This window comes from Octodon degus, unplaced genomic scaffold, assembly GCF_000260255.1.
Source record: "Octodon degus isolate 3935 unplaced genomic scaffold, OctDeg1.0 scaffold00005, whole genome shotgun sequence".
NCBI lineage: Eukaryota > Metazoa > Chordata > Mammalia > Rodentia > Octodontidae > Octodon > Octodon degus.
Genome location: NW_004524581.1, coordinates 18,299,419 through 18,318,500, shown reverse-complemented (window position 1 = coordinate 18,318,500; position 19,082 = coordinate 18,299,419). Strand labels below are relative to the sequence as shown.

Here is a 19,082-nt window from a genome sequence, read left to right as displayed (position 1 = left end):
GGCCACTGGGCTCCTGCCCTTGGTATGGGAAGCAGTAGGCGGCCCTGGAGCCGGAGGGCACCAGTGCAGGTAACCAGAGGGGAGAGAGACAGGAAGATTGCCCATAAGTGCTGGCTAGAGTTAGAGCCCTGAGAGTGGGGGCTGCACCAGCTGTCTGGCACGGGGTACAGAGCCAAGGCTAGGGAGCCCCCATCTCTCTGAGCCAGCGGGTCCGTCCCAGGGGCTCCCACCAGCCCTGCCTCAGCTGCACACATCAAACAGTGCAGGGATGTGGTGATGCGGTTGACCCTGGCACTGCCCAGGGGCTGTGACCTCTCCCGCCCACTGTCTGCGGCTCAGGCAGAGGCCACACAGGGGAGCCAGGCCTCACACTGAGGGCTCCTGGTTCTGCCTATGGCCGGCAGGCAAGATGAAGTCCCCGCTGCCACAGTGCCTGAGGCGCGCATGCTGTCACCCACTGACTGCCTGACTCTGGAGGTCTGCGTCACCACAAGCACCTGCGTGTTTTCCTTTCTGAGAAAACATGCTCAAAGCTGGCACAGCCTGTGTTTCAACATCTCCCAGAGACGGGAAAAACAGTAATTCCGCTGGACAGGAAGGATTTCCGGTTGGACTTCCTATGGACGTCCAGAGGCAGCTGGCCACTGAGGAGCCCAGGAGCAGGTCCAGGAAGGGGCACCGGGGACTGGAGAAGCTGAGCTGGGTGGAAGCTGAGCCCTCCACAGCACATGTGGCAGGGGCAGGACTTGAACCGCACCCACCACAGGGCTTAGAGGTGGAAGCCAGAGCTGTGGAAATACAACAAGGGTGAGGCTCAGGCTGGAGTTGAGAAAACCAAATGGGTAGGAAGAAAGTGGGGAGGTGGCAGCAGCCTGGGGCAGCTGAGACGTCTCGTAAGGGGCCACTGGTGTCAACTCCAGACACAGAGAAGGGGGACTAGGCCAGCGCCCTGCCTGTCGCCCTTCTCAGAACATGTGACCTGGTCCTTATGTGTGAGCTGAAGGCAGTCAGTTCTCTCTTGCCACAACTCTGCCCGGAGCAGGTGCTCTCATGGCAGGAGCATGGTGGCCATCCCGGCACTCTGGTCCCCTGTGTCCTACTCCCTGTCCTGGCAGGAGCCCGAGGAGACAGGCTGCCAGCAGGGCAGGTGGAAAAACAGGCTGGACAGACCCCTGATCGCACAAGATGACCGGTGGGGTCCTCTGTTAGCGCCGTATCTCTGTGATCCTCCCTGCTTCTGACCCATGAGGGTGCTGAATGCATGATTTGTGGTACCTATCCCGGCCTCCAGGCACCTAGCACCATCTCCCAGGTGGCCGCACCCTGGGCCCTGGGCTAGGGTGGCCCATGGGAGCCAAGCAATCCGTCTTCCCCCCTTGACATCCTGACCAACTTCCAGGGCCCAGAAGACCCAGGTGGGCACCTAGCACTTGCTGCCCTTCCAGCTTTGTCTGATGGGGCTGTGGCGGGGGGTGGGGGTGCGTGTCCTCCCTGTCCCCGCCAGTGTTTGGGAGGCAACAGCTGGGGGTGGGCTCCCTTGGCGGCTATGTTTCGCTGTTCCCACAGTGCTGAGGCCCGAGCCAGGAACAGCCTGTCCTGGCCTTGGGCCCCCCAGTGCCTCCCCCACCACTGACCCTGGAGCTGATTCCCAGGTAGCAGCAACAGCCCTGCTCACCATGCCTTCCGGGCACACACACACACACACACACACACACACACACACACCCCTTGTCCCACACTCAGAAACATGAGCAGGCACACACACACACACACACATATTCCCACACGGATGTTCATACCCATTTGCACACATAAATATTCAAAAACACTTGTCCATATTCACACACACAGCAAAGGCTGAGAACCCCATGAAGATGCCCCCACCACAACCAGGTCCCTGTGGAGAGGGGATCCCCCAGCCATGGAGTTTAGGGTACCCTCTGCTGGCCTCTCTTAGCCAATGCTGCTTTCAGGGGGAAGACACTCAGCAGAGAGAAATGAGCTTGGGAAAACTGCCCAGCTCCTACTTGCAGACTGTGGACCCCAGGGAGATGGACAAGTGAGCCCCAAACCCTGGCCCAGTAGTGAGCCCAGGCCTGGCTGGCCTCCCAGGGGCCAGGAGAAGCCGATGCCTGGGCTCTGTCTCAATGAGCCAGACAGGACCAACTAAGCCACGGCACCTGCTGGAGGGGCAGCTGGCTCTGGATTAGCCAATGAGCTCCTCATTGTGCCGTTTCCTGACTGGGCAGGAGCAGAACCCCAGGTGAGTCTGGCCAGGGTCGTGTGAGGCAGGGGGTGGGGGTGGGGCGGGGAGGCAGCCTCTGTGCACAGGGACCAGGAGGAGCCATTTTTTTTCTTTCTAGTACCAGGGACTGAACCAGGGCCTTCTCCCTGTGAGCCACATTCCCACTAACTCACTAAACTGCCCAGGCGGGATTCAACATAGCGATGTTCCTGCCTCAGCCTCCCCAGAGTGTTCAGATCACAGACGTGCACCCCTCCTCCTAGCCCGTGGCTCACACTGTACAAAGCCAGAGGCTCAGGTTCAGAGAGCTTGAGTGACGGATGGGGCAGAGTTCCTCCCTCTACCCTCGCCTCTCCTAAGAGAGAGCCGGCTGGGATCTGGCCCCTGCCTTGTCGCTTCCCACAGCTGAACTGCGACCCTGAGGGCCGTGGTCAAAATAGGATAGATAACATAGCTACTTTCTTTTAATTCAATGAGAAGACAGATTCGTACTAATAGTATTTGGACAGGATATCATGCCTGCATCTTGAACTATGGATAACCACTACGAAGACAATATGCAATGTACTAATTAATGAAACTGTCCTACTAATCGGTTTTGAAACTGTCTCACTGCTATTTGTTTCTCAATAAAATTAAAAAAAAAAAAAAAAAAAAAAAATATTTGAGTATTTGGGTATATACCTACACAATACCTTAGCAATATCTTTCAGCAAGAAAAACACTGAAAAAAAAAAAAAAAAAAAAAGAACTAGACACGGCAGTGCAAAGGGACCAGGCATGAGTGAGGGAACTTGTGACAGGAGGCGGCAGGGGGCAGCTGGACCAAGAGGCCTCAAATACAGCCCGCAAGCCAGACTCAGCCTCTGTCCAGCCACAAACACTGGGACCCGTTGGGCTGGCAGCTGAAGCCCACGCCTGGCCTCAGGAAAGGCCTGGACATGCTGGCTCTCCATGGCTACAAACTATGTCCCACCTCTCCTGCGTAGCAACCCTATTAGCTTAATTCTGACCAGGCTTCTGCCTCAGTTTCCCTGTTGTGCTGGGTCAGAGGACCCTGGGCCAGCACACAATGATCTCCTCTCTTCTTCCTGGGAATCTGACCCTGGCTAGGCACCGAACAGGAGACTTCTAACCTTGGGGCTCTCTGCTGACAAACTTGCCTGCTCAGAATTCTGTCCTCTTGGGCCGGGGAGATGGCTCAGTGGAATAAGCGCTTTCTGGCAAGCTCAAGGGCTTGAGTTCAATCCTGGATTCCGGAAAAAAAAAAAAAACAACAACAACAAAAAACTGTCCTCTTGAGCCCATCAACTGGTTGCCTTCTGCCCTCTGGTGGCTGAATCGAGAACTGCAACTTCCGGCGGGCAGGCAAATAGGTGCAGCATACGGAAATTAAAAAGGGATTCTTTTTTCTTTCTCCCGTATCCTAAGTGAGCCCTAACTTCCCCAGACCTCACTGTGCTTGAGCAGCACTCTAAAGTGGACTTATCTGGCTTTTGCACCTTCATTATAAATAATGCATGCACAATGTGAAATGGAAACAACACAGAGAGACACACAAACATTTGCAGGACTCGGCTTCTCCCCCAGACCAGCATCTTTCAGAGCTTGGCTGCGTTCTTCTGGTCTTTCTGCTTACAGAACTTGCGTGTGTGAGTGTGTGTATGCGTATACGTGTGTGTGTGTGTGTGTGTGTGTGTGTGTTTGTGTGTACGGATCTGTCTCTTTTGTCTACTCCTTGGTTGTATTCCTTCACTGGATAATGTATTCATCATGCCTATTGAGGAGTTTAAAGCCCTATTTGTAAAACTCAATCCTTTCCTCACACACCCTTCCACCTGACACAGTGACAACCTCCGGCATTAGGAGAGCTAAGTTTTGATTTGGAAGCTCCTGATCAACCAGTTTCTGAGAGCTTTCATCCCTAACCCCTCTGGGCCTCAGTTTCCCCATTGTACAACTAGGGCATTTGGGCTCCCGTAGAAGTCTTACCTCTGACAGTCTCCCTGACCTGGGATGAAATCCATGTTGGAGAACAGTCTTTGGGCTGCCTGGGGTCACCCTCGCAGTTTTCAGCTGGTGCTAGAAGGGGTCTGAGCGCTCCCACGGTGTCCAAAGCCTGGGCCATCTGAGCAGCTGTGTGTTGCAGTCAGGGAGAGACCACACCCATGAGTGACACCCTGCATCACACAGCCCTGCACTGTTGCAGTCCCCTCAGTTTGTAAGGAGCTCTGTGATGTTCACACAAGGACAAAGCCACCTAATAATGTCATTCTTGGAATATATCTTATCATTAAGTGGGACATGTCTATATAGGAACTATGAGTTGATAGTCCTTGGCTTATGACAGGGCTACAGTCCAACAACCCCATTGTGAGTTGAAAATATTAAAAGCTAAAAAAATGCATTTAGGGGCTGGGGAGACAGCTCAGTGGCTTCAAGTGCTTGTCCAGCAAGCGGAAGGTCCTAAATTTGATCCCTGGTACTGAAAAAGAAAAATGCATTTAATATGCCCAAGCTCCTGTATGTCACAGCGTAGCAGCACAGTGCCCAGAGGACCGCGACATCTCCCTGGTGGTGTGGCTGGCTGGGTGCGTAGCTCACCACCACTGCTCAGCTTTGCAAGAGAGTGCTGTATCCCATACTGCTAGTGCAGAGATTTGATTTTTTTTTTTTTCCCAGAACCGGGGATTGAACTCAGGCCCTTGTACTTGCCAGGCAAGCACTTATTCTACTGAGCCATCTCCCTGGCCCCTGCTAGCACAGAAAAAGATCAAGATTCAGTATATTCATCCTCCCAAAGATGTATTTCTTTTACACCACTGTAAAATTTAAAAATCTTAAGTCAAGCCGTCATAAGTTGGGGCTCACCCACATCAGATAAGGAATTCGTACCCATACTACATAAAAAGTTCTTACAGCTCAACAATAAAAAAAAAAAAAACATTTAAAACAAGTAAGAGATCTGAACAGACACTGCCTCAGCGAAGACACACACACGCCCAATAAGCACGTGAGCAGGTGTTTTCCCTGCCTTCTGGACTCGTCCTCAGTCCTACCCGCAATGGGCACCGGAAAGGGCTGTTCAGAGGTCTCCACCTTAGGTGTCCCATGGCTCCTATTTACATTCCTGTGTCGTCTCAGTCTCCTCTCTGGATCCTGAGTATACGAAGTGCATACCAAAAGTGGCCCCAGAAGGTGACCCCCCAAGGATGGGGTGCGGGGATTTGTTGGGCTGTGCCCTGGACTTGAAGGTGGGGCTGAACGTCTTGCCATGGGAGTTGGTATGCTAGTGATCCACAGCATGCAGTGACATCAACCTTAGTCACCTTGTCACCTGTGGTTTCACAGCGTGAGTTGTATGTCCTCGGGACGCAGGTGTGGGACAAATTCTGCGGCTGTTGGATTGTTTGTCAAAAGAAAACAGAGAACTTGGGTTCTTCAATTCTCAACCTAAGTTTAAAAATCTGAGAATCAGAAGCCTTCAGTAACAGCACTCAAAGGTTCCCTTATTTCTTGAAGGCGCTGAGCTGGCTCATCATTCAAAATGGAACAAAACCGTAATTGTTAAGGTTAAGTGATCCTGAGTCACAGAATCACTTGAATTCAGTCTTAGGGAGTTTTTCATGGGAAAGGGAATTGAGGAGCAAGGGACGCCGGCACTCAGTTGGCTCCAGATGAACCTCAGATAACTGGGCTCCTGTGTTTGAGAAGCGGCTATTCTGTTCAGAAATACTGTGACAATCTCACCTGGGCTTGTGGCTCTCGAAGCAGAAGAAACAGCCCATACACCCTGAGAACTGGGGGACCTTGCTCATCGCTAAGCAGACTTACTGAGGTCCACTTCAGCTATTATAATGGCTGCTGGTGTGGTCACAGACCACCACAGACGTGAACTTCAGAGCGTTTGCATCCTCCCATAAAGCTCATGCGCTCCATTCTCACCCACTGGCCTGCCTCTCATCACTAAGCAGACTTACTGAGGTCCACTTCAGCTATTATAATGGCTGCTGGGGTGGTCACAGACCACCCCAGACGTGAACTTCAGAGCGTTTGCATCCTCCCATAAAGCTCATGCACTCCATTCTCACCCACTGGCGTCTCCGCAGCGACCTCCTCCATCCCTGGGCATCCAGGAACCTGCTTTCTGTCTCCACAGCCCTCCTGCTGATGGATATTCCCTACGAATGGGAGCCTGTGGAGTGAGGGTCTTTTATGACCAGCTTCTTTCACTTAGTAAATGGTTCCCAAGGTTGATCCAGATTGAGCAAGTGTCACTATGTCCTTCCTGTTTAGAGCCCAGCAATTCCACGGTATGGATACATCACACTGTTGGGACATGTGCCCACTGATGGGCCTTTGGGTTGTGCCGCGAATGATCTAGAACGGCCCTCAGGCTGGTGTTCAGAGGTGTGGCTTTTAGACGGTTGGGTCATCATCAGGTTTTGTACTCATCAGCAGATTCATCCAACCATGAGCTTGTCTTGGAGCCACTCCCCAGGGTCTGCCCTCCCCAAACACTGAGCTAGAATAAACATCTCTTCCAAGTTGTGGCCTGTTGTCCCAGTGACAAAAAAGCTAACACAAGTCGCTTCTACTTTTCGACTATTAATAAGGCTGCTATAAACCACATGCAAGTTTTTGTGTGGACCTACCTACATTTAGACCCGTGACTACAAAACTATTTTCCAAACATAAAGGTCGGAAGATTCTAATTTCTCTTTGTCCTCACACTCGCTACTACCTGGCTAAAACCTCAGAGCAGGTGCGACATGGCACCCCGCTGGGCTTTGGCTTGCATTTCCCAGATGACAAAGGATGCCTGTCTTCCCATGCACCCTCTGCCCACCCACTCATCTCCCCCTAGTGGAGCACATGGAACCACTACTGAGGCCAGTTCCATCCCCAGCACTGGGAGGAAGAAAAAATGTCCTTTGCATAGCACCAGATACATTGAAACTTACTTTATTTTTTTTTTAATTTTTATTTATTTATTTGTTTATTCATTTATTTGTGTGTGTGGCCAGCTCAGCCCACCAGGGGTGGGGCTGGCTGGCATGTGGTACTGGGGGATTGAACCGCGGTCCCTGTGCTTTGCTTAGCTTAGCTTGTTCTAAGTAGGTGCTTTAGACCACTGAGCCATCTCACCAGCCCCAAAACTTATTTTAAAAACTTGGTTTTAAATACCAAGATATTGGGCTTGCCAGATAGCTCAGCTGTTTAAAGCGCCACTTGGGCAAATGCAGTCAGGCACAGGGGACCACAGTTTGATTCCCAGCTCCACAAGCGCACCAGACCGGCCTTAAGACAGCCTGAACTAGGAAAAATAAATAAATAAATAAATAAATAAATAAATAAATAAATAAAATAAAAATAAATACATAACTTCTTTCTAAAATCACAGGCACAGTCTTATAGAAAATAGGATTTATTATCACATTGAAGGTGAACACAAATGTTCTACATAGCATCAGTAGACTGAGTTTACTGACCATGCACTGGAAAGGAAGAGCCCACCAGAAGCACCTCCCTCCAGAACCAGGGGCCCTCACAGGCCACTTCCGGGCCCACACAGGAATTCACAGTGAGCAGGGGCAGCTCTTGGAGGGCATTTTGTCCAGGTTCGGAGTTCACAACAATGAACCGATGGGTCTCACAGTAACCGGAGGAAAAGCCTCAGTCTTGGGCAACTTTCACACAAGCCCTGAGTTGTGTTGTGACAGTCACGATCCAGGGTTCTGCGACCTGTGCCACTGACCCAGGTCACGTCACAGCTTCATTTCTAGTCTATCTTGTTAATTAAATTATTGCAATTAGGAAGACAACTGTGAACAGGTATCACAGTCTTTTGGCAGGAACTTGCTGTCCCTCCCCGTCAGGGTGACTGAATGCTACCCCGTCATGGCCACCATCATCCAAGGCACTGAGGAGCTGGGGCACTCGTGGGCTGTGCCTGCTGAGGGGTGTGTGACGCAATGGCCATGGTGGGTGGAGGAGGAAGGGTAGATGTGAGGGACACAAGGCCCTGCAGGAGACGCGCTCCTGGGCAGCCTCCCACAAGCGCACAGGGGCAGTGGGGTGGCCCACGTACCTCTGCCGGGCACCTTGGCTAGGGGTCCCAGTGGCAAGCTGGGCGGGCCAACCCATAGGTAGCGGCTAATGTCTCGGCATCCTCGCCACTGGTTAGCTCAACTGGCCACAGTCTGTGATGACAATCTTCTTGGACGTCTTCCCACTCTTAGAGCCGAAAGATTCTATTTTCTTCACGACCTCCATGCCCTCTTTGACGTGGCCGAACACCACATGCTTGCCATCCAACCTGTGAGGGTGAGGAGCAGGGGATGAAAAGAGGAGACCACCCTAACCCACACCCAGGCCGCACGTAAGATTTACCAACAATAGCAATTCTGAGGGAAGCCCTCCTGGGTAGCTGGACCCAGCCCCTGACAGCTGCTCAAGTCCGGCTGAGCTCCCCATGTCCACCCTTCACAACACCCGGCTCCCAGGACACACACTGCCCTCTTGCGCCATGTGACCCTACCCTCGGCCACTTGGCCTGCATCCTGCTAACTCTGTGTGAGCAAAGTGAGCTCGCTTGCTCTGCCCAGGGAGACGACAGGTACAGGGCTGCTCGGGAAAAGCACGAAGTCCACTCTAGCACAACCCCTCAGGAGTCGGGAGCTATGAAGTGAGCGACACAGTGGCCCGAGAATGTCAGAGGCACCTAGAGCAGCTCAGGGATGCTGAGAGTGACAGCCACAGGCACAGCTCGCGGGCCCATAAGGGGCTCCCCAGAAGCAGCAGAGGAGGTCGCTGGCCCAGCGCCCCATCTTTCTCACCTGGATGGTAGAGAGGCTAGCATCTACCCATGCCCCAGGGTTCCCTGAAATCCTAGCAAGCTTTATGCAGTCTCAGCTCCTGGCTAGCTGCTGTCCCCTCAACTTAATGTTCCAGAGCTCAGACACCAGGGGGCTCTTGGCAGAGAAGCATCCCTTAGTGAAAAATATACCAGGGAAAAAACAGCCCAAGAATCTATGGGCAGTAGGGAGGGGCTGCCAGGGCCTGGGAGCCACCTGTGGGCTTCGCCTAGCTGCTGCAACATCCAGCTGTCCACCACAGCATGTCCCAAGCTATGCCCCTGGGGGAGAGCCTGGGAAATCCCGGGTCAAACCAAGCCGACTGGCTTCTGCTCAGAGTGCCATGAGGCCTAATCTGTAGTGTCACAGGAACAACCCAACTTTGCCCTCAGTCTTTTCACTCTCTCATCCAGACATTCTGCCCAGGATGCCCCAGCCGCACATGGCTTTTCTCAAACCCGCAAAACCCTCCTCCAGCCACAGGCGCCACTCACCACTCTGTCTTTATGGTACAAATGAAGAACTGGGAGCCATTGGTGTTGGGGCCTGCGTTGGCCATGGACAGGACACCTGCAGACACAAGCAAGAGTGGGTCACAGGCTGCCGAGGACACTTGCCATTTGGGAAGCCACTCGGCCATGCGGAGGGCTCAGAGCACATCAAACACACCACAATCTGCAGATCTTGGGCCTGGAAAGGAACCAGGGCCACCAACCAGCAGTACCCAGGGCTTGTTTGCTTTGCTGCCCCAGTGTCTCAGGGTGGTGGCCTGGCAGGACAGGGCCTCAGGGAAGCTCTCAGGAAACCCAGCGGGCCAGCCATGAGAGCCAACCAGATGCTGCAGGAAGCAAGGATGTGGAGCAGTCTTGGCCTAGGGGTAGTGGTCAAGGTGTGGACCCTGGGGCGGGGGACACACACACACAGCCGCCACTCACCTGGCCCTTCGTGCTTCAGCGTGAAGTTCTCATCAGGAAAGCGGCTCCCGTAGATGGACTTGCCCCCAGTGCCGTTGTGGTTGGTGAAGTCGCCTCCCTGTGCACAGAATGACTTGAGTACTGGCCACACAGACCTGGTGCGGTCCCCGCCCACCCCAGGGCCACCTGCTAGAAGCTCCTCAGGGCCAGTAAACACATAAGGAAATGAGGATCAAGACAATAAGGCAAATGGGCAAACATCGAAGCTTAAATATTTCCTGCTGTAATAACTTGAATCTGCTATAGCAGGTTTCCCTGTTTTTGGAACAGTAGCTTTTTATCTAAGAACACGTTAAGTGTTTCTCTAAGGACCTAAAAGGCATCTGATGCTTTGTTACCTAGAACTTGCAGCCTCCAGTTCGAAGCCAGCAGCGAGGAGGTGGCCAGGCGTCTGTCCCTGAGGCTGACCCGCCTCCCTGTCCCCGAGGTCTCCCCACAAATCCAGGAGACCCAGGACGGGGCCCACCATGGCTGGCATCCTTCCTCAAAGCTCGCCTAAGGTCCTGGTGGCCCTGACAGGACTTTTGTGGCCAGCTGTGCCCCGCAGAGCCTTGGCCATAGCCACATGATTTTCCTGAGCCGGCATTCTCAGGCTACAGAGATGACCCACACAGACCAGCTGAGGCACCAATAGGTGCCAAGAAGGTGTCCCCCAGACACGAGGCCTCTGGGAACTTCCCACCTCACACGCACAGTGCTGACCCGACTTTTGCCTCAGGTGGCACTGGGAATGTCGGCGGCACAAAGGCTGCAGAGCCTGGCCCTGCCTGCCCTGCAAGCACACACAGCCCTGTAAGGCCCTCCCTGCCTTGGCCACTCTCCACACAGATGCAGGCTGCACAGAATTGGAAGGTCCAGGGCAGCAGCCCTGGGCCACAGGGTGGGGTGGGAGAGGGCTGAGCTCAAGGGCCTGCTACCACCCCCAGATGTTCCTGCTGCCACCTCCTGACCCCAAAGCTATGACAGCTATGCTGGAGCTTCTGAAAGCCAGGCGGGCACCTGAGCAGGGAGCACACTCAGCAGCAGAGAGCAACACCCTCTGCCAGGAACAGGGGCTGCAAGCCCAGGCTCGCACACGCCGCTGGGCCTGGTCTCCCTGCTCCTCCTCTTTCTTCCTCTCATGGCCCATGCCCAGGGTCAAAGAACACTAAAGGTCAGCGAACACCCCCACACATCCACCCCCTAAGCTGGGCTCCCCGTGGCAGGTTCTCCTGCTTCTAGGCAGGCCTGTCCTACCCTAGGCATGCCGCTTAACTTCCAGGGCAGAAAAGGACCATCACAGCCTGTGGCCTACAGGGTGAGTACAAGCCAGGGGCCACCTGTCCGCCCACACAGTACCTCCCATGCCGCGGACAGCTGCAGGCTTAGGAGTGTTCTTATTAATACCCCACAGAGCAGGGAGCCTGAGGTCAAGAGGGCCCTGTTACCTGGCACATGAAGGCCGGGATCACCCTGTGGAATGTGGAGCCTTTGTAGCCGAAGCCCTTCTCTCCAGTGCACAGCGCTCTGAAATTCTCTGAGGGGAGAGTGGTAGTCAATAGGCCTGCACCCGAATACCCCAAGGAAGGAGTGGGGTGGGGGCACAGCCCACCTGCTGGATCTGCTCTGCCAGACTAACTGGGGCTGGCACAAGTCACTTCCTTCCCCTAACCACAGGAAAGTGGGGCAGGGAGCGTCCGCAAACTCAGTGTGTTCCCCCACCCCAGCAGGAGCAGCAGCCATCTCCGGGAATCTGCATGTGCCTGCCCTGGCTCTGAGGCTCCCAGCTTACTACAGACGCGGGCGGGCAGAGCCTCCAGTGAGGCACAGGAAGGGACGGAGGCTGTCCTAGAGCACTCAGAGCTCACCTAGATCTCCTAACCTGGTCGCATTCCTGAGCCCCAACTCTTCCCCATGCCCACCTGCCCTCCCTCCATCCAGGCTGGACTCAAGGCTCAGCCCTGCCTTACCCGCTGTCTTTGGGACGACATCCGCCTTCAGCTGAGAAGGGAAGAAGAACAAAAACCGGTCAATCCCAAGGCAGGCTCAGGAAAGAGCCTCGTGCCAGCCAATGCCCACAGGCCCCGAAATCAGAAACCACCACAGCCAGCCCTGTCACCACCAAACCTACAACACAGCTCTGGAGGTCACTATCGGCTCCCGGCAGCTGCTTCCTGAGCCCAGGCTGGGAGGAGAGAGCCTCAGATCCTAGACCCACGGAAGAGCCAGTCTAACACTAGGCACACAGATGGGAAACCGGGGCCCAGAGACAGGAGGGTGGAAGCAGGGGAGGTCGGTGCCCCAGCCAGCCCCTCCAGCTCAGCTTCAAAATTCACTCTTACACAAAAGCACATGGGGAGGGTGTCTCCCATTGAAAGGGGAAACTGAGACTTAATAGGAAATACCCAGGGCTCCCTGGAAAGGCCGGTCATGCGCAACTGGCCCCTTTGTTCAAAGTGGGGCCAGTTAGCCCTTCCCGTTTACCTCCGCAGTTATGTTTCTTACTTTACAAATGATCCAAAGAAACAGGAGCAGACATTGAGTATGGACCCTAGAAGAGTGACTGGGTTTGGGGTACCCAAGCTCCCACACACGGGGGCCACCGGGTCCACCTGGTGGCCCTGCAGTGACCTGCCACACTCACTGCCCAAGGGTGGGCGCCGGTGGTGGAGGGTAGGGGCACGTGCCACGTTAAGCAAGGGCTGCCAAATGTGTGCACACCACGCCACCCGGCCCCGGGGACCACCGTACCCGCCTGGGAGCTCGGGGTCCAGGCGCCGACCTCTGAACCCTCTCTCTTAGCCAGACCAGCCGCGGCGCTGACCCTCCCCCTGCGCGATTTGACCTTGAGCCTCCACCACCACCCCGGCCTCGCCGCGTCCCAGCTACTATCAGGGAGGGTGGAAGGCACCAAGGTGCTGCCTCTTCTCGGTGACCGGGAAACTGAGGCCCAGGGCGCGAAAGCGGAAGGCCCAAGGTCACCCGCACACCAGGCACCGCGTGGGCTGGGCGTCTGCGCAGCCCCGGGATCGCTCCCGCCCCCCGTCCCCCGCCCTGGGCCGTATGGGGAAGCGGCCTCACCTCCAGCACCACGCGGCCGAGGGGCCGCCCGTCGGCGCCCACGTCCAGGTAGACGAGAGGGTTCCCGGAGGAAGAAGAGATCGGGGTGCGAGAGTCGCCACCGCTGCAGGCGCGGGCCGCAGAGAGGCGCAGCGGCGCGGACCGGGCGCCGGAGAAGTGGCCGAGCAGGCGGGGACCGCAGCGAAACGCCAGCATCGCGGACGCGGTTCCGACTGAAGCCAGCGAGCAGAGCGCAGAAGACGCGCCTAGGTCGCGCACAGGAAGCGATCCTCGCGGGCGGACAGCCGCCGCTTTTATTGGCCCTCCGGACTCCTAGGCCACGCCCCCGGCACGCCCCTCGGGCCTTCCGCGGGCGACCCCTGCCGGCTGCAATGGGCAACACAGCTGGCTCGTCACGACAGGGCAAAGGGGGCGAGCTCCATTTTTGTGAGGGTCCCAATAGATCTTTTACAAGGCAAAAAAAAAAAAAAAAAAGCTAAGACGTAGTTAACTTCAAAATGTCAGCATCTATGTTTGTATTTATATAGCATAACACAATCTACATATGTACCCTTTCTTGTATAAGGCACCCTGTCACTGCTCCCCAAATGGCTGGGCAGATAGAGCAAGGGAGAGGCTCACACTGAAAGTCTGAGAAATCTAACTGCGATTAGAGGTGAGGTGACAGAGGAAGAGGCCCTGGAGGGAGCAGGTAAGCTGTGACACCTCCCAAGTCACCCACGAGGTCATCTCCTTGGCGTGACCTGGCCTGGGCCTGTCCCTTGTTGCTTCTGAGACCACACCTCCTGCCAGGAAGACAGGACCTGCAGCCTGGGCCTACTGCTCCTGCCTGGCTCCTTTCCTCCTCCCTACCCTGCAGCGGAGAGCCCTGGTCCCCACCAAACTAGACACTTGCCCTAGAACAGACTCGTACTCTGCAGATAGGAAACCGAGGCCCAGAGAGAGGACAACACTGGCCAGGCCTGGAGAATCCTAGGCCCCACTGCCAGCCTGTGCCAGTCCTCCGGGAGCTGCATCTTAACCCCTTCCACTCAGGATTGTTCCGAGGAGAATGGGAACCAGAGAGGCGAGGGGTTTCATCACTGGTTAAGCCCTGGGCCCATGAGCACCAGTGACAGCAAAGCCTGGACTTGCTTCTGACGGTTTGGGGTTCAGAGAGCCGTGGGTCACCACTGCAGGGGCTGCAAGCCTGAGGAGCCAGAAAAGGAGTGGGGCCTGAGCCCTGGAGGACGTAGCCTGGAGCTGGGACCTGCTCTGAGCTGATCCATCTCAGTCCCGAATTAGCTCGTGGACAGCGATGGGGCAGCCAGATGCATGAAGTCAGTGTCCTAGTCCCATGAGACATGACAGCCCGTCCTCACAGTCCTGATCCTGGAAGGGCCTAGGCACTCAGGATACCCCTGCCAGGGTCCCCCCACCCATCAGGCCAGGCTGAGAGTGACACTGTATATCTCTGGGAGGCTATCAGTGATCCCCCTGTCCCAATCCAGGATGGACCCTCGCTTTGCCCTAGGGACTGGCCCCTTTTTCCTTTTTGACTATGTCCCAAAGTACACAGGCCTGACTGGGGAGTCCCACATGCTCCCTGCCCTCCTGAGCCTTTAGCACCTCTCCCATACCCTGATATCTGTGAACCCTGCAGACTTGGGGGAAGAGGAGAGGAATCACCCCAAAGTCCTTGCTAGGCAACTTCCTAAAAGCCCCAAGCCCCCTGCAGCCAGTGCCAAGCCCCGGGTTCAAATAGTCCTCAGCACCCTGAGAGGGTCAGGGGGACCCCATGGCCCCTCCCGCCTGCTCTTGGGAGTCCCCAGTGTATTCTCCATCCTGGTGTTGCATGAGCAGCTTGTCCCAGGAACAACTGCCTCCTCCTGTGGCCGATTCCACCCTCAAAGCCCTCCCCAGCCCTGAGTTCATGGATAGGTGGGACCAAGCCCGGGAGCTGGGGAGTGAATTTCCCAATGGCAGAGTGTCAGAGCTGGGGCCCTCTGTCTAACTCAGGTTAAGGTTACTACAGGTCAAGCCCCTCTTTGCTGTCATCAAGGGGTGGGAATGGGAATAGGGCAGGAGAGAAGCTTTAGGAAGATTGCAAAACTCCACAGAAATAGGAGGCAGCTGGGGCTGTGGAATCAGGGGACAGCGAGATGGTTTCTGCCTGGGGGCAGGGAGTTAGTTTGGACTGTCCTGAGGGACAGGGGTGCAGAGATATGAAGAGGCAGTTCCTGGAGGGGAATGAGCCAATGCCAGACTGCCTGGGAGAGGCTGTGATACTGAGCAAGAGCTGCAGCCTGGGGGTGGGGGGGGTGCGGCTACAGAGGGCCCTGAAGCCAGGGCAGGACCTGATGCACGATGGGCTAGGACTGAGGCCACCTCCACGGCCCCAGGGCCCTGCCCCAGCTTCCTTCCTTCTTATTACTCCTCCTGCCTTCTTTGGAAAAAGCAGGCACATCACTACTTCTTGTCTAAGCCCGAGAAACCACCAGCTTCCCCCAGGCTCAGCTCGGGTGTCACCAGTGATGTCAGGAGAGGGACGGCCCCAGGCTGAGCCATGCTGAGCCAGGAGAGATGGTACAGGCGGTGGCAGGCAGCTGGCCATAGACCACGTCACCCTTCTCCCCATAGCCCTAAGTGGCTTCTCCTCCAGCGTGCTGATGGTGGCTGTCACCTGGAGCCTGTCACAGCACCTTGAGACCTCAGAGCCAAAGAGCAGGCAGTCTGTGCAGGGTGAGAAGCACCGCTGAGGTCGCCAGCTCATACCTGTGGGGTCAAGCGGGTGACAGAAGCAGGTGAAGGCATCGGGAATGAAGGCCTGAGTGGCACCTGCCAGGGGAAAACTAGCTGTTTTTATAGGTGGGACTGGGGGGTCCAGCATAGCAGGGTCTGCTCGTTTTTCAATAAAGTCTGAAAACCTTAAATTTCATGAACATGTAATGTTTAAATGCTGGAGAAGGGCATTTGAACCCATCCTGAACTATGTAGGGAGACCTTGCCTTGAAAAAAAAAATTCTGGAAACTAATTTTAGAATAAAATTAAATACAGAATGGGCCGTAAACATACCCACAGCCTAAATGAGAGCGCTAGACAGAGGTCCACAATTTCTGGTTTCCACTGTGTGGATGTGAGGGACACTGAAGCTACAAGGACCTGAGACTGGCCCTCTCTGTACCCTTGTCACAGGCCTCCCTACAGGGCTAATGCGGCCGTGGTATCTTCCGAGTGCCTGGGGTCAGGGAGTCGAGGCACAGAGTGACTGAGGCCTGCTAGGATGACTGAGGCCAGGGGGTGGTCACTTTCCCAGAGCTCAGTGTGGCTGGCCATGCAGGGGACCTTTGAACGGAGTCACAGGTAGCAGAGTGAGCTCAGGGAGGCATTTGTTTTCACTTCTTTGAGCCTCGGTATCCTCATCTGTAAAGCAGCAGTCATGTAGAGTTGGTCATATTACAGAGAATGGGGTTATGAAGACCTTGAACGTACTTGCAGCTCAGTGAATGAACAAAGGGATGAACGCATGACCGCATGCGTGCTGCCCTGCCCAGGCTGGAGAAGTTCAGCGAAAACTGACTGACTGAATGACAGTGTGCCTATGGGTGGGGCCCTGTGGGTGATGATGTTCGTTGTTTATTTTTACAGTACTAGGGATTGAACCCAGGGACTTCACATGGGGCTACTTTCCTAGACTTTTTTATTCTTTTATTCTGAGGCAGTATCTCACTAAATTACTCAATTCCCTGGGCAAGGCTCAAACTTGCAGTCACCCTGCCTCAGCTTTGCAGAGCACTGGGATAATAAGTGTGTGCCCCCACATCTGGACTCTGGGGCTCTGGGTGAGTTTTCAATAGCTCTCACCTAAGGATCCCTTACTGGCCCAGTAATGTCACCCTCACATCAACTAGCAGGTGACATCCTCAGCTGAAAGGATATACCGTACCACATAGTCTTGTGCTCATGCGCAACCTGTAAGGTCACCTGTGGAAGACTGCGGCCCATCTGATGAAGAGGGAGACAGCTAGTGTCCTGCGCTGCCCTTTCTGCTTCATAGAAGGGACATGTCTGCTCCTTTTGATACAGGGAGAAAAAAACTGATCTGGGGTGGGTGACCTCCAAACGATACAGGGAACCTCCAAGTGACAGGGGAAAATGATCTCCCGACCTGACCTGGATGAGTTTGTGTTCTCGAAAACCAAAGAATGAATTTTAGGAACAAATGGAGGTTATGAGCAGAATATGTTTCTTGAGGAAAAGAAAACTCCTGTCTGAGACAGGGGCAGGACGGGGGCCCAAGTGGGTAGTCCCCAGGAAGCTGTCTCTTCCAGTCTTCCAGGGACTTTTATAGAGTAAAACCACACGGTGAGGCAGGTCTAAGGTGGTGGAGAACAAGGGAACTCGCTTAGGTGGGCATGAGGTGGGACAAAACTATGGTCAGCCAGGGAGATTACAAGCACCATTGCTCAGGCTAAATTGATTAAGTTCAGGTGCAAATGGGGAAGTGGGTCACATAGCAAGTGGGCATGAATGTAGAATAAGACTTTATCAGGTAGCCATCGGTAGTAGTCGGATTAATGATTCTTCCTGATTTTCTCAGGGTGATGATCAATCCTGGATGCTAATCTTTCGGGAGGTCAGCATTTGTTTGCTCTTTAGGTCTGGCTCACAGCAGGAGCATCCGTCCCTCCCACAGTTGTAAGGTATCTTGTCTTCTGTGTTATCTCCTTTGAGGGCCTGGCCCGGTCTGACTGCCTATAATATTTCTATCTAATTTGGCTGCCTGCACACTTTTTGCCCAAGGCGACCTTCACCAGGCAGCAATTTCCATGTGGTTTCCAAAGATGCCCCGTGCAGGACAGGTCCTTTCAAGATTAGGTTACAATGTGACTCCTGATCTAAGGCTCTCTGAGCCTCTCTCCACATCATTGTCTGTGTCACACATACGCCCCACCAGCTACCATGTCACGAGGACACCCTGCACCTGATGGGAAGACCTCCCCCCCAAAGGAACCAAGGTCTGCCTGAAGCTGCTCAAGTGATCCTGGGGGTGGCTCTCTCTGATGACCGCCACCCCAGCCCCCAGTGTGACTGCAGCCTCCCAAGAGGTCCTGAGCCAGCGGCACCCAGCTGGCCCACACCCAGTGCCCGACAACCTGCACCCACCTGAAGTAATCTGCATTTGTTGTTTACGCTACTGGCAATTGGCTCACTTGTGCAGCCTGAGACACCTGGTGGGCAAAGTGTCCCACACAGGCCACCTATGGGCTCTACCTAAGACGTCACCCGAGCTGCAGGAGGACCCTACGGAATGGAGACTGTTTTCCTGTCTTATAAGGAGAGGAGTGGAAGCCCAGATCAGGTGGGCGATTTGCCTGAGGTCTCCCTGGGATGAAGTGGAGTGCAGAACTCTTTGCACCTTGTCTGCGCTGCGTGTCTTTCTGCAGGAGCCGGTGGGCTCCATGGCTCTCTGAGATGGATTGTGTCAGACACCACCCACTCCCTGCACCTTCAGTCGTCCTGTCTAGTCCTGTCTAGTCCTGCTGAGAACTCTGCCAGGGAAGGTCTTCAGCCCCATTAGACGGGCCCCAGGAGGCCAAGCTGGGCCCACGCTCAGGGCCAGCTCACTCTGAAACCTGTATGCCCCCCACTGGCTGGCCGTTTTGCCCCAGAGTCTACCACTGGCCCCAACCCTGAGACTGGAGCCTTTTGCTACCCAGCAGAGCAGCATGTAAAACCACAACCCTGTTTACACGGTTCCCACCCAGAGTCAACAGGGAGGGGAGGTGACCAACAGGACCCAAGAGGTTCCTTCCCAAGCCAGCCCAGATTCACCTCACTCCCACCTTTATTTGCTATATACTGGTTTGCAAGGGTTTTTCTCAGTGCCTTATTATCCTAATGAAAGGGTCCCATTATCAGGGAAAGAAAGACAGCCCTTCTCAGGGCCTGTAGTGCTGAGGGGT

At 54.8% G+C, this 19,082-nt stretch overlaps 1 protein-coding gene across 1 annotated transcript; it reads right to left on the bottom strand.

The window, feature by feature from the left end:
- Positions 1 to 7,657: 7,657 nt before the first annotated feature.
- Ppif (peptidylprolyl isomerase F) lies at positions 7,658 to 13,407 on the bottom strand. Its single transcript, XM_004624083.2, has 6 exons — positions 13,137 to 13,407; positions 12,026 to 12,056; positions 11,504 to 11,592; positions 10,038 to 10,134; positions 9,597 to 9,672; positions 7,658 to 8,564 (listed from the first exon to the last, which is right to left on the bottom strand). Exons 1-6 carry the CDS (start codon positions 13,329 to 13,331, stop codon positions 8,429 to 8,431), a joined length of 624 nt encoding a protein of 207 aa, XP_004624140.1. The 5' UTR covers positions 13,332 to 13,407; the 3' UTR covers positions 7,658 to 8,428.
- Positions 13,408 to 19,082: the final 5,675 nt, after the last annotated feature.